Genomic DNA, 25,280 nt, shown 5'->3' on the forward strand with positions numbered 1-25,280 from the left:
AGTAAGGATGACAGATCAGTGAACCAGGTGGGCTTTTGTGACAAGCAAACGTTTCACGGTCACTAGACTTTTTTAATCCCAGATTTTTATTGAAGTCAAATTTCACCATCTGCTTGTGGCAGAATTTGAACTTGGGTCCACAGATCTTGCCCTGGATTTCTAGTCCAGTGACAATACCAATATGCCATTACCTTCCTACTGTGGCATGTCTGATCATACTTTGCCTATTGGTTTACAAGGACTGTGTGCTTATTGAGAACACTGATAAACATTTAACAAATATTGTGTTATCCTTTTAAATCTATATGTATCTAAAGGTATCGCTATGGTAAAGGAGTCTCATGTGACACAATTTGGGGATGAAGTCAAAGAGAAGCTTATGTTAGCATATGCCCAAAGAAAGAGGCAAGCACATGTTCAAAACCAACACAGTTGTCACAAATATCAGTCAGAATTCTAGGAATATGTATTTGCATTGACTGGAAATCAATGATATAACCTACAACAGACAAACTAACTGCATACAATGGGTCACCAATTCATTGCACTGACATTGAAATACAGCTACAGCAAGTCTGCATGGAAACAACAAGTAGTCTAAGTGTGGGCACGAGCAAATCAGCAACAGCAGGGGTTGCCAGTTTGTATGGGACTTAACATTATAATGATACGCGAGATCACCAAGATATCAATCACAGCAGAAGAAGCCAAGAATAATCACATTGAGACAATCTATGACCGACAACAGATGTACCCAGACTGAATTAAAGTTAAAGGTGCACTACAACTCAGAAAATGCAATTCCATCTACTGACCCTCCTAGAAAGTGCAATGTACACATGCAGGAGAAACGACATTGTGTTGGATGACATGGAGCATCACGGCATTATCCACTACGTGCATTTGCACGTCGACTAGTGTAGTTCCATCATGTGTCTACTGAAGAAAAGCCCAATCCAAATATATTGAGACTGAAGACATCCAAAGCTCTCTCTGAAGAGGAGCTCGCACAAAGTTGCAATGTTAGAAGAACTGAATTCCAAATTCACAGGAGCGATATTTTTCTCCAAGTGGATGCCAAACACAGATATTGGTCAGTTCATTTGGCAGAGGGGTCTCAAGAAATCACTACTTTCAGGCCACCATTCAGAAGATGCCTACTTCCAGAGATTTCCTTATAGTTTATTGATCCAGGATCTGTTTCAGCAGCAGTTGTTAAGTGAAAATAGTTTAAGTCATTTATACTTGTGTGTGTTAGAAATAGGTATACACTTAAGTAAGCTTTATTTATGCACCTATGTGTTAACGAAGGGTTCAAGAATTTAGCTTCATGTTGAACAAAGATGCCTGCAAACCTATAGGTTTTTGTCTTAAATTTCCTGCAGTGTATGAAAGTTTTACAATGTAAAATCAATTAGAGGTTTTTCAAAAAAAAACTCAGCTGTTGCTTAGCAGTCAGAGGCTCACACTGAAAAGAAGCAGCACTTGAATTGTCAGTTTGAACCTGGCAACCCAGAGGCAAAAAGCATTCCACAGACTGTCAGTGGAGGCAGGACAACGCAAAGGGACAGAAAACAAGCCCCAGAAGCTAAAGCAGAAGTCCCAAAAACCAGGGAATGAAAAGAAGGGCCAGGAAGACTGAATTCAAAGAGACAAAGAATCGAAATCTGACCAAGGTACTGTTCATTGAAGTTAAAGGGGCAGAGGGGCTCCCAATTAAAGACAGAGTACAGCTGCAACTTGCATACCTGGAGATGTTGGCCATTGAGAAACCAAGCACCAGAGGTGAAAACGGTCAGTGACACTCTAATATAGCCTGTGAAGCAGTGGTGTTCTGTCGGTGTGGCTGGGCACTGAGAGATTGTGTGGAAGCTTTAATGCACATGGTGAAATCCAGGGCAGAAGAATAATGAAAGGTCACGTTGAACTCTTGGATGTGGATCCTTGAAAGTCTTTTTCGAAGATTCTATTGTGTGTTCTTTGAGAGTGGAGTTTGGAGTTTGTGTCAAAGCCAGAGTTCCAGCGAGATCACTCTCAACAAGCATTTGGGGGTGATTTGATGTGTAATCCACAAAAGTTCTTTGGGTGGCATCTGTCACTTGGTTTCAAAGTGTGGCACGTCTGGTCACAATTGGCCCATTGGTTACATGGACTCTGTACTTGCTGGGAACATTAGAGTATATGTTTTGTAACATGCGTTATCCTTACAAGTCTGCGTATATCTGTAAAGGTATAGCTGTGGTGAAGGAGTAGTGTATTATAGTTGACCTTTTCTTGTTTAATTTTTGTTACAAGTTAATCGGCAGTCCTCTGACTCTGTTCACCTCAACTTTTTTTTTGTTTAAAAGATGAAGATCTATTGAGTTGGATTCCACTCTGGGACCTGACTATCCAACAGAACATTAGCTGGGATCATAACAATGGACACTATTACAGAAAAAAATCCCTAGCTACACATCTAATGCCAATGATATTGCAGTGATGGGCAAACAGCGTGACCAAAATCTACTCACTCATGGCAGTGTATTGTCATGAAGAACTAGCAAGAAATAGCAGGTCATTTTATCTTTAATTCATTCAAATTCATTTACTGCCCATCCCTAATGTCCCTTGAGGTGGTGGTGGTGAGCTGTCTTAAAATTCTGCAGTCCATGTGGTGGGGGTACACCCTCAGTATTTGGAGGGTGTACCCCCTTGGAGGGAGTGCAGAGGAGGTTCACTAGGCTGATACCGGAGATGAGGCGGTTGGACTATGAAGAGAGACTAAATAGATTGGGTCTGTACTCGTTGGAGTTTAGAAGGATGAGGGGGGATCTTATGGAGACATATAAGATAATGAAGGGGATGGACAGGGGTAGAGGTAGAGAGATTCTTCCCGCTGACAGCCTCAAGATGGTTGGGGGGGGGGGGGGGGGTGCAGTTTCGATCAGAGTTGAGGAGGAACTTCTTCACTCAAAGAGTCGTGAATCTCTGGAATTCTCTGCCCATTGAAGTGGTGGAGGGTACCTTGCTAAATATATTTAAGTCACGGGTAGATAGGTTTTTGATAGACAAGGGAATTAAGGGTTATGGGGAGAGAGCGGGAAAGTGGAACTGATCCACGATCAGCCATGATCTTATCGAATGGTGGGGCAGGCTCGAAGGGCTAGATGGCCTACTCCTGCTCCTATTCCTTATGTTCTTATTTTACGTGATTTTCAAGGGAAAATAGGTGCTTGCACCCTCCAAGCTACACACAATCCTGATTTAGAACGATAATCACTCTTCCTTCAATGTTGCTGGGTCAAAATCCTAGAACTCCTTTTCTAAAAGTATTTCAGATGCACCTGCACCACAAGGGCTGCAACAGTTCAAGTAGACAGCTCACCATATTTTCTGCAGGGCAGTTAGGGATATGCAAAAAATGTGGACCTCTGCCAGTGATGCGCAGATATCACAAACAAATATAAAAAAGTGTGACAAAAGACTTGACCACAATATGATTCACCAAGCAGAATATTTATTTTGCTGCAATAAGCAGTAGAGTTCCTGCAGGTAATCAGTTTGATGCGTTCCAGCAGATTGTGTAAAATGACAGCCACGGGACAGAAATGAAGGGAATTGCAACATGTGCCCGCATTTTAATGGCACATCTGTTAATGCAGTAACAATCCCCTCCATTCCACTCCACAATCTTAATTAGTTGTGCACAAGGATCCAATTTAAAAGAATAATAAATCAAGTTCAGAAAATACATGAAAAAAAATGCTTTAAAAAAACTCAATTCTCAAAGTACAAAGCTACCCTCATAATTTAGCAATTTTTGAGCAGGTGAGTCATACAGTCCTGGATGGTTCCAGCTTCAGTTTGAAAGTGATTTAGTTTATTTAACATCAGCAGGAACATAGATAAGTTTGACCACAGATCTCAACTCATGATCGTTACACAACTAACTACTCTATGCAAGTGCACTGGCATGGACATCAGTAGAGGGTGGTAACTAACAGCCCAGGATTTACTCTGTGGGTTTCAGTGCAATTAATTAACTGGTCATTTAATAACATTGAGTGCTAGCTATGAAAGAAATCATTGCCTTCAAGATAGAATGGAAACAAGAAGAAAATTTACAAGAGCAAGAGAGAAACAATGTCTGGAAACAGGATAGAGGGGGGCAAGCTGTTCTTAATACCAAGGTTAATATGTCAGAAGAGCAATTGCACAGGTTAATGCCTGAAATTCCTTCATATCAGCTGAGGGAAGATGTTAAACAGAAAGCAGGAGATAACAGATAATATGAAACATTTATTTTTCAGGAGTCATGCAGTTTCACTTCAAATTTAAGATTTTAGTCATTATAAATAGATATCCTGAAGTGGACTTCAAAAATGTTGTTCTTTACCTGGCTGGTGTAGAGAACAAGTTGAACCAGTTGTGGCATGAGTGCGTCTGCCATGATCAGCGTCTGCAGGTTTGGGTGCATCAAAGAGGTCAGCAATACTGGCAGCAAATGGCCCAACATAGTGGCTTTCGTGATCTGTTCCAAGCCTTTCAGCCTGTAGTGAAGAATCAATCTTAGTTTATTACTAAATTAGTTACAAACAGCACAGAATTTTATAGCAGACAGAATGGCCCATGTCAACACTGGCTTTCCAAAAACCAGACCTCTACACTTTATTAAGTTAGCTCTCAGTATAAGGAACAGAGTGCCAATCAGCAGTCCAAAGCTAAAGACGGAGTAGGCAGGCTGAAGAAGTGTCCTTAGTTTTGATGATTAACCAGTACCACCTGCATCACTGAGTTTTATTGTTTGATAACAATGTTTCATGCACAGGAACATGAGTCAGTCATTCAGTCCTTTGTGTTAGCTCTGGCAACTACCGGCAACAGCAGCAAACTCTCACTGATCACAAGATTATTTTTCTCTTTATGCCCAAATACAGTTAATCCAAAAAAAAAACTATTTGACTTGATGGCAATCACCAACATTTTTGAATTTTTTCTTAGGTGTATCTTTCACTGGCTTAAGTTTGAACTGTAAAATTGCATTCTCTTGTTCTGAATTTCCAACTACAGGAATGTTTTTTCCCCCAAATATTTAAAATCCTCAATCAGTTCATCTCAGACCTTCATCACTCCAGCAGAATTAATCCAAGTTTTTAATCATAAATTAGTCCAATTACCCTAATCCTGGGACATCGAAGATGCAGAATATTAACCAATCTCTTCTCTTCCAAGATGCTGGTTGAATTCATTTGCATTTCCAATGTGACTTGTTTTCGCGTCCGATTTCCATATTTTTCCAATTTAACTTTAGTGGTATGGCAATTTCCAGAACAATAACCTGGGACAAAATTACCCATGGACAAATGTGGATGAATTAAGAAAACCAGCATGAATTCTTAAGGAAAAAGAGTGTTCAACTGACTTGGAGTTTTTCTATTGAGGTTGCAGAAAGGCTTGATGAAGGCAATGCTGTTGATTTGGTGTACTTGGATCTTCAAAAGGTATTTGATCAAGTGATACGAAACAGACTCAAGAGCAAAGTTACATTTGACGGAATAAAAGGGACAGTAGCAAAATGGATATCAAATTGGCTGAATGACAGGAAGCAGATTATTGGTTAATGGCCATTTTTTGGGCTGGAGAAAAGTTGGTACTGGAGTTCCTGGGGTCAATGTTGGGACCCTTTTTCTTGATATATATTCATAATTAAGACCTTTGTCTACAAGGCACAAATTTCAAAGTTTGAAGATCATATGAAAACTAAGTATTGTGAACAGTGAGGAGGGTAGTGTAGAACTTTAAAGGGACATAGTCAAGTTGGTGGAACAAGCCAAAGGGTGGTAGGTGAAATTAAATGCAGAGAAATGTGAAGTGATACATTTTGGCAGGATAAACGCAAGGAGATAATACAAAATAATGGCAGCAGGGTCAGAATGGTAAAGTTATATTAGCTACAGAGTTGAATAGTTTTGTAAATGTAGTGATTTCTTTAGCTGTTTTTCTGACGTCTGTTGATTACTCTGTGATCAATGATCCTTTGAAAATCAACATTCGGCCTCCAAATTCATCACTGCTGCAGTCATTCTGCTAACTGCAAGCAGGTGAATTGAAAGAAAGACAAATGCTACAGAAGCATGATGCCTCAAAACACTTGGCAGCAAAATAAATACTCTACAGTTGTAGTCACTTGTACAATGTATGTAATTGTAGTCATTGGTACAATGTATATAATGTTATCAAATGATCAAAGAGGCCCAAGGGACCAAATGGCTTCGAATGTGTATGTTCATACAACTTATGACGAGTGAACCCTCGGGAATTGGATGGGGGGGCATGCTCAAGAGGGGAACAGAGCGGACCACTGTAATTCTAATCATTAATTCTACTGTACTAGCTTCAATACAAAACAATTTACATCAGTATTTTCCAAAGTCATACAAAAAAAATTAGACCCGATTGTATGCTGGTCTCAATGAGAGCTAAACCTGCATGATGAACCCAGTCATATATGCAATGGGAAAGTTATTCAATCGTGAAAAAAACAGAATAGTGGAAAAACTCAGAGGTGTGGTAGTAAATGTGGAGAAAGAAACAAAGCTAATGTTTCAAATTCTTCTGACTCTTCAGAACTAGAAGGGGAGAAAATTAATGGATTATATGCTGTTCAGGGGTTGGAGCAGTGGTGGCAAGTAGAACATTAGCAATAGGTGGAAACTAGGAGAGAGTGCAACAAAGATGTGTCAGGCATAAAACAGAGCAAGTGTTAATGGCTTTGTGGAGGACTATCGAAGGTTCTGATATGACATTAGGGTAAAATATACCCTAATATACATTTACATTACAGGATATACATTTGTTTTAGATTATATTTCAATACCACTATCAACTATTACTACTAAAAGATGTTTGCTTTGTTTAAAAATGGAAACTGTTCAATTAAGTAGAAATGCACTGACAAAAATCAGCATGTGAACATGAGCCAGGAATGTCAATCTCTCAACTAGAGATGAGGTGACACACTGAACGATGCAAAATGCATACATTTACAGGTGCGCATATGAACACATATCTAAATTATGATATTGTGGTGCTGATATGCAACTATTTCCATAAAAACAGAAACACACACCATTAAACTAGTAACAATGGGCATTTTAAACTACTGAACTGAAGCTTTTGGAAAGGAGGTGTGACAACGGAGCATATCCTGTCTCAACATGAAATAATGATGTAGAGATGCCGGCGTTGGGACTGCACACACCTGACGGAGGAACACCATTTCCGAAAACTTGTGAGATTACTTTCAAATAAACTGGTTGGACTCTAACCTGGTCTTGTGAGACTTCTTACTCAACATGAAATATACACAGTTGAACGTTAATAGCTGTACTGACCTGTGCTCTTTGTCAGCCATTTCACTGTTAATAACAGATGTCGTGACTCGCTGGAGTTTTTCAAGTACTTCATCACATCCTGCCAGGATTTTGGTGGCTAGCGCTAAGATACTGGTCTGGAGTTCCTTCATCAAAGAACAAAACAGCAAATCAAGTGTAAAGCTATAGCTATCCTTCTTACAAAGAGGAAGCAACAATGCAATTGCAACTCAAGTTTAAAAGCAAATTTACGAGACATGAGTTAGCATTTCATCCATCAGTGGTAATAAATTGCATACCGATGCAATTGCTGATGTGATTTAGTGAATCTTAAAAATTAGATTTGTCAAACTGAATTCTCTGTTGACTGAGTTGCCTGCTGTGACTCAAGTCAAGCAAGCCATACAGTGTACACACAGGCATCTGCTAAAATGTTCCCATTAGCTGAGAAGCCAAAGAACTAAGAAAGCATTTAACCCAGAACCTTCCTTGCAGAGACCACAGTTAAATTGTGCAAGATGCTTCAAATGGACAGCCTGACAACATTCAGGAAGACACTATGTGGGTAATGTAACTTGAAAACCTGATATGATAGAAACAGCTAGAATGCTTTTCATTACAGTGATGCACGACATCAATATAACCCTTTAATCTACCATGAGTGGTTGGTCCGTTTGAAGTTGTTCTGCTTAACGTCAGTGACCTATTGGGATTCATGTTTCATGTTTTAAACTAGTTTTTCACCAGACACAGGCTGTGAAACCTCAACAGCATTTTGAAGCAGCCTCTGCCATTACCTGACCCTACCCTCTTGCTGTCAATCCTCCAGCTTACACTCTTCTTGACCCTCCCTCTCGTCACCTCTACAGCTCATATCTTGCCTCCTGCAAGTTAAAGTCGCTCTTCCTGTCTCTCACCACTCATCACAAGGGTATTGGGGTGGGAGGAGGAGGAGGAGACAACGAGTGGCAGAGGCGAAGCGAGGCTCAGCAAGAGGAAAAGTCCACCATGATTGGCTGCAAACCAGCAGCATTAGGAAGTGGCACAGTTCACAAAGCAGCAGTTTTTCAGAGTGGGGTATGTGGTAAGCAGGAGGTGCAGTGAGCAGTATCAGCAGTGAACAAGAGGCAAGTAGAAAGTTAGCATAGTACTTTTATATTTTCAGATTTTAAAGTTACTTCTTTACAAACATAGGAATACAGGAATTTACAACATTGACATTCAGATGATATAATGCTTTAATTTTTTTAAAATGAGAAACTTCCTATAGAACCCAACTACAGCTTTTACATTGGCTTTAATTAGAAAATCTGATTTGCTTAACTTTAAGTGAGGACTTACTGTTAGTACGCACATGTATGTTAGCAGCGTTTTCAGTTACAAATTACCAAATTGTTAAATGTATTAGTTTAGGCACTGTCCAGTGAACAGTTTTAAGATTCTGACAATTCAATAGTCTCACTGCATGTCAATTATAAGGCACTGTTCCACAGCAGTTGAATAGCAGTACTTAATACTTAACAGAACTGGAACAAAAACTGTAAAGGATTACTGGAACATTAACACAGTAGTGCTTTTCAATAGCTTAAAAACTTTCTATTCAACAAGACAGACTTGAATATTTTCCGACAAAATATAAATTCCACTGACTCGAGGAAAGGCAGTTTATCAAATAGAATCCCTACAATGCAGAAGGATGCCATTCAGTCCATGGAGTCTGCACTGACACTGTGACAGAGCATCTTACCTCGGCCCTCTCCCTGTAACCCCACATATTTACACCACTAATCCACCTAACCTGCACATCTTTAGACTGTGGAAGAAAACCAGGCCACTTGGAGGAAACCCATGCATGTACAGGGAGAACATGCAGTCTCCGCACAGTCACCCAAGGCTGGAATCAAACCCGGGTCCCTGGCACTGGAAGTTAGTAGTGCTAACCTCAACAAGTCTGCGTTGACTACCAGAGTTATAAGTCTGCACATTCATACTTAAATTTGGTTTCTCAATGTGGAACACTAACATGAGCTACCACTTTGAGTCATTCGAAGCAAATGAAGACTTTAAAAACCAAATATTTCAACTTGAGTACAACTTAAAAATCAATTTTAATTCTTGGTCTCTCAGAACATTTAAATTCAGAAAATAGGAGTGTGATTATGCATACATCAAATATTTCAAATAAATCGCAACATATTAAAATACATAAGCAGCAAAGCAGCAACACAACTACTACACAAGACACTGTGACATTCACAATATGCAACTGAAATATAACATGTGCTCTAAATTAAATAAATTTAATTCCAAGTTTTTGAGTACTTGCTCAAATTGTACCCCATCATCACACAATTAACCCATGGGAGGAAGAGAGAGGGCAACTGCCCAATCAACTACCTTCCCGAATTAAAAATCACAGGACAAAAATTATATCGAATCAGACTTGCTCTTAAACTTTTTCCCTCTGATCATACTCAAAGACAAAAAGCTACTTGCAGCACTTCTAAAATTATTGCAATAAGATCTGAGATTGTGGCAACATTTCCTGCTAAATGCAATGCAGGTTTTTAAAAAAGTTTGACATGGGGCTTGGCTGACTGGAGGTCAAGAACAATTGCTGCAAACTCTCTACAGCCAGTCAACCTTAGTATAAGCTGTAGATAAAAACAAAAAGCATAAATGCTGGAAATCAAGTTGAAGTTATAATTGGTCATTCATTTTCTGAAACAAATTGATAACACAGATAATTTCAACATGAAAAACTTTTAAATTTGTAATTCAAGATGAAATTACAACATATTCAAATAAACAAAAATGCTTCAAAGTTGAAAGAAATTATTTTAAAAGGGACAACTGCACTGGAAAAATTCAATGAGGATATAATATCTATGGTAAGTAGTGGAAATGGTATACATGTAAAATCTAAGCAGTCATAAGCCAAAATAAGATTGCAATAGTCCCTGGAACACAGCCAGCTCTAATTTTCCTAAATAATTAATTTTCAAATGTTAATGCCACCTTAATTTAAAGACTGTGATTTAGTTTATCAGATTCACACTATGGATCTAATGCACCTCAAAGTGTCCACATTTAGGAATTTGACTTTCAAACTCATTGTTTGGTGTTTTCTATGAATTCATTCACGAGATGTGACTGTTACTGGCAAGGCCAAAAATGTTAACATTTCTAATTAGACTTGAGGTGGTGAGCCACCTTCATGATCCATTTGGTGTACGTACACCCCATTATGCTATTAGGAAGGGAGTTCCAGGTTTTTAAACCCAGTGGCAGCATAAGTCAAGATGGTGAGAGGCTTAGAAGGGCATTCACAAGTGGCGTTCCCATGTGTCTGTTGCTGTTATTTTTCTATTTAGTAAAGGTTTCAAGTTTGGATGGTACTGTTAAATGATTTATTAGTATTTATAGTCATGTGATTAGATTGCATAAGTCAATGAAGCCAGAAATGAATTTTGTTTTTGTTAAATCTATAACAGCGTTGCTGGTTCCACCAGTAGGAAGATCAAGAACGATTGGGAAGAGAAGCAATGGAAACATGTGGAGAGTGGTTAAGATCTGGAATATGCTACTTGCGAGTGTCGTGACAGCAGATATGGGGCAGCACAGTTGCACAGTGGTTACCATGCTGCCTCACAGAGCCAGGGGATTCGGATTCGATTCCCGGCTCGGGTTACTGCTTCTGCTGAGTCTGCATGTTCTCCCCACGTCTGCGTGGGTTTCCTCTGGGTACTCTGGTTTCCTACTACAGTCCCAAAGACGTGATGGTTAGGTGCACTGGCCATGCCAAATTCTCCCTCAGTGTACCTTAACAGGTGTCAGAGGGTGGCAACTCGGGGATTTTCACAGTAATGTCATTGAAGTGTTAATGTAAGCCTACTTCTGACACTAATAAATAACTTTTAAACAAAGCACTCAAGAGGGAATTGAACCATCTGAAAAAGGAAAAAATGTGCAAAGTTATGGATAAAATGGTGCAAAATAGGAGACCAGCACTAAGTTAATTGCTTATTCAGAGAGCCAGGGGAGACACAACAGGCCAGACTGAATGCCATCCTTCTGTCCAGTGACAGCACTGTGAGATCACAGATTTCTCTCCAGAAGCTTTGACGACAAATAAAAGGGATGGAAAATGAAACTACCTTGTTCAAAGACTTCAAGGCCCAAATTTTGAATATCCTTCTCTTTCTCTGGGCTCCATCTTGTTTGTATGTCAATGGGCATGATACAAAAAAATTCCCGTGCAAATATAAGAAGCTTAAGCCTTGCAAAAAGCAATCCGTTATCCCCCAGCTTCTCCACCCCTTATCTGCCAAGCACTGCCACCAGCAGCATAAGTAGAATGCTATTGGAATAGAAACCTGTTGTTTACCTGTACCTTCAATGTCTCCCCCTGCAGGGAGCTGTCACTATCATCATGGTCATCAGGTTTGATCAGGATCGTGTTACTGAGGAGGTGATTCTGCACTGCCATCAAATAACGGAGGCAGGGCGATGCAACCTGTTTTTTGAGGGATGTTGAGGAGGAGAAGAGAGATAGAAATAGAGTACATCCAAATATTATGCATTTGTTTGTTATTAATATGACAAATACTGAAACTGTGCAAAAGTAATTAGGAGTTACATATAATCATCAATACTATAGATTGTAGCATACAAGTTGACTTGGTGTAAAAGGTGATCCCTTTTTAATTGGCACCACGAAGCATGCTTTTGCATACTTGGTGTATACCCCCCGTTCGTTTAGGCAATGCTACACTTGCACTCAATCAGCTTCAATTTTTCAGCCCGAAAATACACGTTTTACTTATCATATGCTGTAAGTCAGTGTGTGGAATCAAGCACACAATAAACACAGTATTACGAGGAAGAATAAATGGACGTTGAAAACATGCCCACATAAAGCAGGCCCTACATGGCATGGCAAACAATAAGCAGAGATAAGACTTTCAACAAAAAGAATAAAAGATGAAGTTGCTTTCAAGCTAAAAGGTGTAACATTTGCTAATTCACCAAATGACTGTGCTGCAGCAAGGGAATTCAGCATTAGTGGAAATCTGGTGCAAGAATGGAGGAGGAATCCACATGAAGATCACAATACCAAATGCACCATGCAAATTGGGATCAGTACTGGCCTGATATTAAGAATGCAACAGAATGGATCCTCAAAATGCAGTGTGCATATACACACTTAAGTAGGCCAAATCAAACCTTCTAGTCCAGCAAAGATTTCAGACCGACATCATCATCATTGCCAGCTCAGTCTCCCAAGACCGAGATCATTGGTTACCAGGAAACAGTAATCTCTCTGCTCCTTTTATGTTTCAGAGATGCACCTCAAAGCACTAGAGAAGTGCCACCAGTGGTACCTTTGCAAGATCCTCCAAATCTAGTGGCAAGAAAGGCAGTCCAACAGCAGCATCCACTCCCAGGCCAAATTATCCGGTATTGAGGCGTTTAACACTCAGAACTAGTTCTATTGACTAGGACGTGTCATTTGAAACCTGCCATCAGGCTCCTGATGTAATTGCTCGAGGAAAGTTTCAAAAAATGAAAAAAAGGACACGAAAAGACAAAGGCCATGGTGGTATTAACCTGCGTTGCTGACAAACAAAATTAAAGCCTATGATAATTTTCAAAAGTAAAACCACACCAAATATCATGTTCCATGCTGGAATTTTTCTGTAGGTCCATGACAATAACTGTACGGATAAGGATGGTGTCAAGTTATAGATCAATAGTGTGTGGAATAGGTTTCCTCGTGACCTACATGAAGAATACAGTTTATTAACAGGGGAAGTGTTCAGATACCATTTAACCAATGAGATCAAGGGCACCTTCCAAACACTCACTATGCAGAACTGGCTTGCCTGCAGAAGGCAGAGTGTGGTTGTGGATGGGTCTTTTTCTGCATGGAGGTCGGTCACCAGTGGAGTGCCTCAGGGATCTGTTCTAGGACCCTTGCTGTTTGCCATTTTCATAAATGACCTGGATGAGGAAGTGGAGGGATGGGTCACTAAGTTTGCCGGCGACACGAAGGTTGGTGGTGTGGTGGATAGTCTGGAGGGATGTCAGAAGATGCAGCGAGACATAGATAGGATGCAAGACTGGGCAGAGAAGTGGCAGATGGACTTCAATGCGGATAAATGTGTAGTGGTCCATTTTGCAGGTTCAATGGGATGAAGGAGTACAATATCAAAGGTAGGACTCTTAGCAGTGTTGAGGAGCAGAAGTACCTTGGGGTCCGGGTCCATAGGACTCTTAAATTGGCCTCGCAGGTGGAGGATGTGGTCAAGAAGGCGTATGGTGTACTAACCTTTATTAATTGAGGGATTGAGTTTAGGAGTCAGGAGGTAATGCTGCAACTTTATAAGACCCTTGTCAGACCCCACTTGTGCGCAGTTCTGGTTGGGAGAGGAGATTTACAAGGATGTGGCCTGGATTGGGTGGCATGCCTTATGAGGATAGATTGAGGGAGCTAGGTCTTTTCTCCCTGGAGAGACGAAGGTTGAGAGGCGACCTGATAGAGGTTTATAAGATGTTGAGAGGTATAGATAGGGTGGATTCTCGGAGGCTATTTCCCAGGGCTGAAATGGTCGCTACGAGAGGACACAGGTTTAAGGTGCTGGGGAGCAGGTACAGAGGAGATGTTCGGGGTAAGTTTTTCACTCAGAGGGTGGTGAGTGAGTGGAATCAGCTGCCGTCGGTGATGGTAGAGACGAACTCGTTGGGGTCTTTTAAGAGACTTCTGGATGAGTGCGTGGGATTTAATGGGATTGAGAGTTATAGATAGGCCTGGTATATATGGATACGATCGGCACAACTTGTGGGCTGAAGGACCTGTTTGTGCTGTAGTGTTCTATGTGGCAAGAAATCTAGTATCCTTTGTTCAATCTTTGGATGTGTGCCCCAACAAACCATTCAAGGATCATATTTAAGCTGAATGGCTGATGGAGAAAAGTTGTCCATGAAGTGTGGAAATATGTGTGCTGCCTCAGCTGACTTTTGTGTGGTTTCATCATTAAATTGTACTATAAGTGCACAAAGTGTCATTGGATCATTCAAAAGAAATGCAGAATATCAATTCAATGAATGGGAAGATGATCTGTTGAACAATGATGATTCTGCAAACAAGTGTTGGACAATGATGATTCTGCAAACAAAAGCACCAACTGTGATCCAGAATGGGATCCTTACATTGAAATCATAGCCAAAGTAACAGAATGAAATTATAAAGTGGTCATTGTGGCTAAAGATACCTTTGTACAATTAATTAAATAAACGGCACAACTATAACTTTACATGAATTACTTGTAATTTTTTATTCATGTTTGAATGTGGGGATTACTCATACTGGCAGTTCACATTTTATGCTATGCATACAAGTCATTTTGGAAGGATTTTTGGAGGCTTTGAAGGTAAACTTGTATGCCACAATCGATGGTATTTCAGACAAAAGATTCAAGTTATGATTTTATCAAAACACTATTATTCTTTCGGCACAAGATCACAATATATTGTATTACCAATTTTTATAAAAATTGAACATTTCATTCTGTCTATATGCATGCTGGTATTTATTTACTGCTAGGACTTTCTATGATAAACATAGTCAGGTGTACTACCAATTCATTTGTTTTTGTTTAACACCCAAAATACAACATTTGCTCAACGTGTGGTCCTCACTAAGGAACGCACTTGTAAAGTGTCCAATTTGTGGAAGCTGGTGACATCTGGCAATTCTACCTTAGCCTGCTCCTCATCAGTAAAAATTAACAGATTGTCAAACTTATAGTTGTCCGTTTTACATTTTTCCCTGCACAGAAAAGGTTAATAACCAACATTCTGCTTTTTCTTTAACAACCTGTGCCCAAAAGCCACATTTTTGCAGGATTTACCATCATCACACTGAGGCTGTGATACCCAAGAAGTCAGAAATGACGATATATCAACCATTTTAAATGCATTTAGGGTAACCCTGTAAAACTGTTACTCCCGCACTGTACTAAAGTGATCGAAGCAAGAAAAATTTGAATCTTTTTTGCATTTTAGTTTCTCTCCACCGCTGCATTTTTTCCCCAGAGAATTGTGTCTTCATAGGGCGAATAGGCTGGGACAAGTAAGCCACAGAAAATCTTAAAACTCTTTGCTCTTCTGTTGGGCCATGGGCCAATTGCACCTATTGCCTATTGCATATCAGATCATCCGAGCAAGAATTTTTAACAAAACACTTTTCAGCTTAATATAGGATACTAGTCCAGAATATAACAGAAAATTAGTCTTACTTCATGCAAACTGTACAAATAAGAGAATCAACAAACTAGTGGGGATCTTATTGTTGTTCAGACTTAATTACTCACTGGCACTGTAGCAAGAAGCCTCAGAAATTCTTCTTTAGAAACTGTTTGGCACTTTGTGATAAGAATGCATGAGTCTTGCACTACAATCTTCAGGATATAGTGCAGTAGTTCATCATTCAGCCTGGAGCAAGCAGGAATCAAGAAAAAAATTAGAAAGAAAATACAACATGAATGCTTGTGGGTATTTTGAAGGTGAACCTTACATATTCTTTTGATCAAACCTACCAAGTCCTACCAATTCCCTGAACAAAGGTGACACCAGCATTGTTAGTACGTCTCACGACTTAAATGATCAGTCATGAAATAGTGTTATTGCAGTACTAAAGGGGAAATCTTAATTTTGGTCTGTGTATGAGCAACATACAGTTTAGAAATACAAAGACACAAGTTTACAAGCATCCAAAATAAGGCTCATCATACTACGATTGGAGGCTAGTTACCAGAAACCACACACGACTGTCAAGGATAAATACTGGCCTTTGTATTATAAACAAAGCTCTTTGAACTGAGGAAAGGCCAACAATATTACAATTAGGATGAACACGTAAACATGCAGCCCTGGCCAGAGCGTATGTGCTACACAGACTCAGGCCAACATTATACCATAATACAAGAACAGAATCAGTTTCCCTTTAAGACAAAGTGACTGAGTTGTTAGGAGACACACAGTCAACATGGATGTCCTGGAACTAGTTCTCTAAGCTTGGAAAAATGGAAAACATGGAACCAAGCCTGAAACTAACCACTTCAAACAAAATTTGGATGTTATCTTGTCATTTAATGTAGTGCAGTCGAACAGCTAATATAAAATTTAATACTATGAGTCAATTCAATGAAGTTAATTATAGAAAATCACAAGGAGAATTACTGTTGCAGCACTAACAGTTATTTGTTGCAACAGTAATCAGGGAAGATTTTACCAAGCAGCTTTGGACTTCAGTTCTTTCAAGTCCCTTGGATTTCATGACTGGATTGCTAAACCTAATTTCTGATCCTGAAGAATTACAGTTTCTAAATGTTTAGGCTTCTGAGTTGGGGGAAGGGGGAGAGAACTTCAACTTTTTTCCTCACCTTCTGGCACACACATGCACAGACAAACTCAGTATTTTTTTAAAAAAAATTTGAAATCTCATCACTCTTTCCTTCCAGAAATTACTACTCTCCATTGTGCAGTCCTTTACAGCCAGCACAAAGGGAATGCTGGGAGCATGGACTTTTCCAGTAAAGTTTGCAGTATAATTCTCAGTAGATAACAATGTTTATTCTATGAGCTAGTTAAGTATCAATTTTCCACCCACTTCTCAGGCATACAAGGGACCTACTTTTCTGCTCCAACAACCGGAGAATGTGCAAGGGAAATCTGTGGGACAGTTAAAATAAATGTTCATAGTTCATGTAGTTTTTCAAGCTGTACACCGAAAATGTCATCGGAGAGTATCCCGGTGCATCCACTAATGCTGTGCCACATCCAGTGTGGACCTAACATTGGGACAATATCATGTTCAGAAACTAAACTACAGCAATGGCTGGCACCAATTATATTAAACATCGCCATTGTATTAGGCACTTGGTCAGTTCACCCACATATTTGATCCAAAGGAAAGAATGCCAGTGTGCAAGTCTAACTGATGTGGAGATGCCGGCGTTGAACTGTGGTAAAACAAAGAAATCCCACAACACCACCTTAAAGTCCAACAAGTTGTTGGACTTGCAGCTGGTGTTGTGGGATTTCTTCAAGTATAACTGAACCACTGTACCTGTAGTGTTCATCGTCCTCACTCCCAAATCGATTGTTCTGTAGCTGTTCAGCCAGATTAATCAAGATAATATCTCGTAACTGGCAAAGGCCACTGTTCCTCTCTCCTGAAACAATAAAGAACCTCCTGAAACTAACGACTTCAAACAAAACAAATGCAATTGTTACTTAAATGAGATATCAGTATCTTATCCTTGTATCTATACTTTATATTGGATTGCTATTAATTCTGGTCAGTTTTTAAACAGGCTTTCTTAAAGTTTACGATGTAATCAGTCAACAAAATTTGAATAGATTTAAAATAAGTCACAGAGTCAGAGATTTACAGCATGGAAACAGGCCCTTTGGTCCAACTTGTCCATGCCACCCTTTTTTAAAAACACCTCAGCTAATTCCAATTGCCCACATTTGGCCCATATCCCTCTATACCCATTGTACCCATGTAACTATCTAAATGCTTTTTAAAAGATAAAATTGTACCCGCCTCTACTACTACCTCTGGCAGCTTGTTCCAGGCACTCACTACCATGTAAAAAAATTACCCCTTTGGGCACTTTTGTATCTCTCCCCTTAAATCTATGCCCTCTAGTTTTAGACTCCCTTACCTTTGAGAAAAGATATGACTATCTACCTTGTCTATGTCCCTCATTACATTATAGACCTCTATCAAGTCAGCCCCAGTCTCAGAAAAATGTCCCAGTCTATCCAGCCCCTCCTTATAACTCAATCCATCAAGTCCCGGTAGCATCCCAGTAAATCTTTTCTGCACTCTTTCTTGTTTAATAATATCCTTTCTATAATAGGGTGACCAGAATTGCACATAGTATTACAAGTGTGGCCTTGCCAATGTCTTGTACAACTTCAAAAAAAAAATCCCAACTCTGGTGTTCAGTGATGAAACCAAGCATGCCAAATGTCTTCTTCACCACTCTGTCCACCTGTGATTCCACTTTCAGGGAGCTATGAATATGTACCCCGAGATCTCTTTGTTCTGTAACTCTCCCCAGTGCCCTACCATTAACTGAGTGAGTCCTGCCCTGCCATGCTGACTGTCTCTAATCAGTCCTTGCATCTCTAAATGCCTGTATATCCTGTCTCTCAAAATACCTTCCAACAATTTACCCATCACAGATGTGAGGCTCACTGGCCTGTAGTTCCCAGGCTTTTCCCTGCTGCCCTTTTTAAACAAAGGCACACAACATTTGCCACTCTCCAATCTTCAGGCACCTCACCTGTGACCATTGATGATTCAAATATCTCAACTAGGGGATCCACAATTTCCTCCCGAGCCTCCCACAACATCCTGGGATATACTTCATCAGGTCCCAGGGATTTATCTACGTTGATGCGCTTTTAGACTTCCAGCAGCGCCTTCTCTGTACATATTCTTTCATGTTTGTGGGCATCACTGCCAAGGCCAACATTTGTTGTCCAGCCCTAATTGCCCTCTAAATGAATGCTCACTATTCCAGACCATTCCAGAAGGCAGTTAGAATTCAACCATGTTGCTGTGGGTCTGGAGTCACATGTGGGCTAGACAGGGTAAGGACAGAAGATTATCTTCTCTTTTTTTACAACAATTGATGATAATTGGACACTGCTACTGAAACTAGCTTCCAATTACAGACTGTCAATTTAAATTCCACCAATTGCCATTCTAGGATATGAACCTGTCCTCATAGCAATAGCCGGGCCTTCGGATGACTACTCCAGTGACATTACTGCTACACATCATTGTCTTCCCCTAATGGCTCCACTTACTTCTGTTCCAAAATGTGCTGGTATTAATTAGAGTAAATATTTATTCTGATTGTCTCGCCACCAATTTCCTTTTGTTCCCAAATTGTTTAAGAATCACAAGTTTAATACCCACTCTCAATCACTTCTACATCTCCTCAGTCAATGGTCAACAATTGTAGATAGGGGATGACCAGTTGTGTTCTTACTGATCTACACATTAATTATTGGGCTTAAAAGAAAGAAATAAGGCTATTAATGTTGCTAACTAATGCCAAATTGAGAAGAACTTTGTGTTCTGTCTGTACTCACTAGAAATTAGAAAGGGATCACACAATCTCACTTGACTATTATATCCTTGCCTGGGCTAAATTGGAACACAAGTACCAGAGATGAAAGCAAATATTTTATTCACTAAGCCACTCTCCCAGTAAATTCACAGGATGAATAATTCAACTATGCAGCAACTTTCATCTAATTTATACTCGTTGTTCCAATCGCTAGTTTAACAGCTACTCCAACAAATTAATTTCTTCAAAGCACGAAGAAACTCAACATTGTTTACAGGGGTTCAAGAAAAAAATCTTTAAAAACAGTAAATTACTATGCTTTCACATTGGGTGAGCTCCATATATCAATGTACTTTGGAAAAGTCACCATGTAAAAGGTAACCACATTTCCTTGATAACAGTGAGGAGGAGAAAATGTCCATATCCTGATGTGTTCAAGCAGCTAGTTGAGTCAAGCTATTGGCAAAGCCTCGAGAGCTTGTTTGCTATTGGCCCATTCACTGGAAACTGGTGCATATCATAGGGGAATGAAAAAAAAACAGGAATGGGAAAGCATGCAAGACCAGGAAAAACCCTAAACAAACGCTAACATCATGATTCTAATTAAGAGTGGGGGAAAATCTTCTCTGTACCTCATCCTGAGGAACGTAAACTTCACTAAAAAAATCACTTACCTTCAGTTAACACCAGTTTCAGTAGATTGTTCAGCTCCTGCTCTCCAAGATACAGTGTATGAAGACCAGAGCTGCAGGTGAAGAAAGTGTGTATTAAGCATTAGCTATGGCTCTACAGCAGCACTCTCCCTTGTGAGTCAGGTCTTGGTCGGTTCAAATCTTTGAGCACAAAGTCAAAGCCAACACTCCAGAGCGGTACTGAGTCTTGCACTGTCAGAGGTGTGTAATTTGGATCAGACATTAAACTGAAACTTCTGCTCTCTCAGGCAGTGCAGTTCTTTGGTGCCCTGATCAATACATATCCATTCACATTTGTAAAACCAATTACCTGGGTATGATGCATTGCTTTTGTGGGACTTGGCTTTGCACAAGTTTGACAGCTGTTTCATACATCACGACAGTGACAATACTTCAAAAGTTCTTAACTGGCTGTAAAGTTCTTTTGGATGTTGCGAGGTCATAAGAAATTCCAGTCTTCCTCTTCAAGACTATGATACTTTTTTTGTGAAAAGATAACTTGCTGTTTAAATCAATGTTAATAAACACTTACATCTATCCATCTCTTCCCTGTGTTTCTTCTTATGAGTGACAAGGTGGCTAAATTAAAATTCTTTCAATAAGGAATGCTGCCACATCTAATGATCAGTGCCATGGAGCTGGGACAGACAAGTTTCCCCGTAGTGAGTGAAGAAGCAGAGATAATCTAGCAATGTAAATGGGATGGGAGGAAGAAGGAACTTATGCTGGACAGTTTTCAAATTCTAACAGGCAGTCATAAAGTTCATTCTGAAGGCTTGGAAACAAATGGCTTTAGGGTATCCAGCTAAACAGAAAATATACCCAAGGGGGAAAATATGCAGAAGACGCTCCATAAAAACAAGTTTATAAATAAACACTAAAAAGCATGTGTGATTAAATATTTACACTGGATTGACTCAGAGAAGGTAATTATGTTGAAAGCAACACAGCCACTATATTATCTTTTCCTTTCAATTCTCAGTATGAAAGTCATGGCTTAAACAAAAGTTTCTGATCTTTGTTGCTTTGCCTCCAAAATTCATTACAAAACTAGGACCACAACAATGGTTACAAAAGGCCAACCTCACTTAGAGCAACATGTTCAATTCTGGTCCTCCCAGAAAGAATTTTATGATTCTGAAGATAATACAGAAAAGGTAAAAATAATTAATTGCCAGACAATTGAGCTATGAGGACAGCTTTAATAGACTGAATTTGTACTTAAAGATGTAGAGAGGATTTGACCCAGGTAATTATGCTTATTAAAGGCATTTACAGATTGCATGTAAATAATACATTTGACATGATGATGTCAAGATACAAGGAATTGCCATGCAAATTGAAGAAGCAAAGGAAAATTTGATTGCCTGGAGCTTTTCTCTATCCATGAGGCTGATTGACCTGGGAAATTGCACTCAGGAAGTGGTCATGAAGACTTAGTGCCGTAAGAAGCTGTCAGATGGATTGCTGGAAAAGTAAGTAATCATGGCACATCAAGTAATGTAAATATTTTTTTGGGTGATATCTCATGAGTACCTTAGGGCCTCTTAGGTGTTGCCTGACCTTAAATGACAGGTTGGAGAGGAAACTTTGTCAGAGAACACATGAACTGGCCACATGTCTCTAGTCTGTTGTTTCTGCCTGCAGATGGGTAGAAATAACAATGTGCAGTGCAGCAAGGAAATTAGCCAAAAGATAGATGCAGGAAGTACTTGTCTGCAGGCATTTGTTTTCCTAAATACCCAAAATCAACATTCTCTAATTTTACAGAGGCTCATTTTAAGCAAATTTCCATAGCATTCATATTGCAAAATACAGCTTTGTTCAATTTAACTTAATTAGATACTGTCATCAGAACAGACAAAATAGGTGTGCTTGTCATACATTTATGCCACAATTCTCAATGACTAAAATCATCATAGAATCTTACAGTGAAAAAGGAGGCCAATCGGCCCATTGTGTCTGCACTGAACCAGGACCTATGCATTTATCCTAGCTAGTCTCCCTGAGACTAAGGAGCAATTTAGCATGGCCAATCCACTTAACCAGCATATTTTTGGACTGTGGGAGGAAATCGAAGCACCCAGAGGAAATCCACACAGACACAGGGAGAATGTGCAAACTTCAGACAGACGATGACTCAAGCTGGGAATTGAACCGGATCCCTGGCACTGAGACAGTAGTGCTAACCACAGACCAGACCAGACTTCCAAACAAATGTGATGTTCTTCAAATTCTTAATAATTCCACATTGCTCAATTGGTTAAGAAACATACACAGAAAGCTACAGCGTCAAGGGGAGGTGGTGGTGCAGGAGTAGTGTCACTGGACTAGTAATCCAAAGACCCAGGATAATGTTCTAGGGGCCTGGGTTCTGTAATTGAGATCACTATTGGTTGCCATAAAAACCCATCTGGTCTTTTTAGGGAAGGAAATCTGTTATTCTTACCTGGTCTGGCCCACATGACCCTGGCCCAAAGCAAAGTGGGTGACTCTTAAAACACTCTCTAAAATGGACTAGCAAGCCATTCTGTTGTATCAAACTGGACAGAGCATACGGCATTCACTTACGCACTAGAAATGACAACATCAAACTCAGCCCTGTCTACTCTGCAAAGTTCTCCTTACTAACAGCTGTGGACAAAATTGGGTGTTGCCTCACAAACAGTAGCTTGATATAGTCATACTCATGGAATCATAACTTACATATGATCCCAGATACCATCACCATTCCAGCACAGGTGATGGGAGGAAGTTGCTAGGGAGCGCTCAACATTAACTCTGGACCCCATAAAGTCTCATGGCATCAGGGTAAATATGGGCAAGGAAACCTTCTGATCATCACAGACTATCCCTCTTCAGCTGATGAATCAGTATTCCTTCACGTTGAACACCGCTTGGAGGAAGCGTCGAGGGTGGCAAGGGTGCAAAAGTTACTCTGGTTGGGGACTTGAATGTCCAGCATCAAGAGTGGTTCAGTAATACCACCGTAGACCAAGCTGGCCAGGTTTGGGCTATCAGCCACAGCAGAACTGTACTCAATCTGTAACTTCATGGCCTGGCATATCCCCCACTCTCCCATCATGCCAGGGAATGAACTCTGAAATGTGCAAGAGGGTATGCAGGAGCAACACCAGGCAGACCTAAAAATGAGGTGTCAACCTGGTGAAGCTACAACACAGGACTAGAGTGCCAACAGCAGAAGCAACAAGTAATACACAGAAGTAATGGGTCAGATCTAAGCTCTGCACTCCTGTCACATCCAACTATGAATGCTGGTGGTCAATTCAACAACTATCAACCACATTACAGCCTTTGTTCAAACATGAACAAAACAGCTGGCCTCCAGAGGTGAGGTGAATGTTACTGCCCTTGACATCAAAGCAGCATTTGGCTAAGTATGGCATCAAAGATCCCTCGCAAAATTGGAGTCAATGGAAATCGGGGGAAACCCTCAGCTGGTTGGAGTCACCTGGCACAAAGGAGGATGGTTATGGTGGCTGAAGGACAGCTCGAGGACATCACTGCAGGAGTTTCTCAAGGTAGTGCTCTAGGCACAATCATCTTCAGCTGCTTCAATAACCTTCCTTCCACCAAGGTCTAATAGGAATGTTTGTTGGTGACTGCACAATATTCAGCAGCATTTGTGACTCGTCAGGTGTTGAAGCTGTCCATGTCTAAATGCAGCAAGACCTGGACAATATCTAGGTTTAGTCTGACAAGTGGCAGATAACATTCTTGCAACATGTGCCAGGCAATTACCATCTCCCATTATCCTTGACATTCAATAGCATTACCATGCTGAATCCCCACCATCATTAACCAAAAACAGAACAGACTAGCCATATAAATACTGTGGCTACTAGAGCTGGAGCAAAGGCTAGGAATCCTGCTGACTTTCCAAAGGTTCAAGTCAGCAGTATGATGGAAAATTCTTCAGTTGCCTGAATGAGTGCAACTCCAACAACACTAAAGCTCCTCAACATCATCCTGGACAAAACAGTCTGCTTAATTGTTCTTCCACAAACATTCAATCCCTCCACCAGCAACAAACAGTGTGTACCAAAATGACTCATCACGGTGGCACCTCCCAAACCCATGGCCACTGTCATTTAGGAGGACAGCAGCTACCTGGGAACACTTACGATCCTGACTTGGAAATATATCACCATTCTTTCACTGTCGCAGGGTCAAAATCCTGGAATCTCCTAACAGCTCAGGGGCTGCAGTGGTTCAAGAAAGCAGCTCACCAACAGCTTCTCAAGGGCAACTAAAGATAGACAATAAATTTCTATTGACTGGAGTCAATGGAAATCGGGAGAAACCCTCTGCTGGTTGGAGTCACCTGGCACAAAGGAGGATGGTTATGGTGGCTGAAGGTCACAGCTCTAGGACGTCACTGCAGGAGTTTCTCAGGGTAGTGCTCTAGGCACAATCGTCTTCAGCTGCTTCAATAACCTTCCTTCCACCAAGGTCTAATAGGAATGTTTGTTGGTGACTGCACAATATTCAGCAGCATTTGTGACTCGTCAGGTGTTGAAGCTGTCCATGTCTAAATGCAGCAAGACCTGGACAGTATCGAGGTTTAGTCTGACAAGTGGCAGATAACATTCTTACGGGATGCCCACATCCCATAAATGAATTTTAAAACTTTGCTTCCAAGTTTGAACTCTACACAGGCATTACAATTAACCACAGCATCCGAGGGAATTGAATGGAAAACTGATTGGGATTCCTCCTCCAGAAAGCTGTCCAGTGACCTTGCCAGGCAGTGTGCACACAATATTGAGGGACATAATTGGATTTAATTGTGATGTTATTAAAACAAACACTGATTTCAATATCTCATTGTGACTTTATTCATCAACTCTGTTTATCCTTTAGATCAGCCTACCAGCCTCTCCAATAACTGAAGCAACAGAAATCTAATGCAAACTATAATTTTTAAATTACCATGCTCCAATGTAATAAGATCTAGAAAGATAGGAATTTGAAGGAGCATAAATGATTGTTACAGGAACTATCCTAACTAGCCACAACTCTCATAGCCCTCTGTTAATTTTTCGTGGGGGAAC

At 40.2% G+C, this 25,280-nt stretch overlaps 1 protein-coding gene across 6 annotated transcripts in view; it reads right to left on the reverse strand.

The window, feature by feature from the left end:
* Positions 1–25,280, reverse strand: part of hectd4 (HECT domain E3 ubiquitin protein ligase 4) — a 268,508-nt gene that overhangs the window by 117,203 nt on the left and 126,025 nt on the right. For 5 of the 6 annotated variants that reach the window (XM_080208164.1, XM_080208165.1, XM_080208161.1 and 2 more), the window contains 6 exons: positions 20,188–20,258; positions 17,488–17,593; positions 15,731–15,851; positions 11,743–11,871; positions 7,377–7,501; positions 4,379–4,532 (listed from right to left, as the gene is read on the reverse strand). In XM_080208164.1, coding sequence (XP_080064290.1) covers positions 4,379–4,532; positions 7,377–7,501; positions 11,743–11,871; positions 15,731–15,851; positions 17,488–17,593; positions 20,188–20,258 — 706 coding nt within the window. The remainder of the gene's footprint in view (positions 1–4,378; positions 4,533–7,376; positions 7,502–11,742; positions 11,872–15,730; positions 15,852–17,487; positions 17,594–20,187; positions 20,259–25,280) is intronic. The other variant, XM_080208163.1, reaches the window with a different exon arrangement.

Source organism: Carcharhinus amblyrhynchos, chromosome 20, assembly GCF_965287045.1.
Source record: "Carcharhinus amblyrhynchos chromosome 20, sCarAmb.v2.hapA, whole genome shotgun sequence".
NCBI lineage: Eukaryota > Metazoa > Chordata > Chondrichthyes > Carcharhiniformes > Carcharhinidae > Carcharhinus > Carcharhinus amblyrhynchos.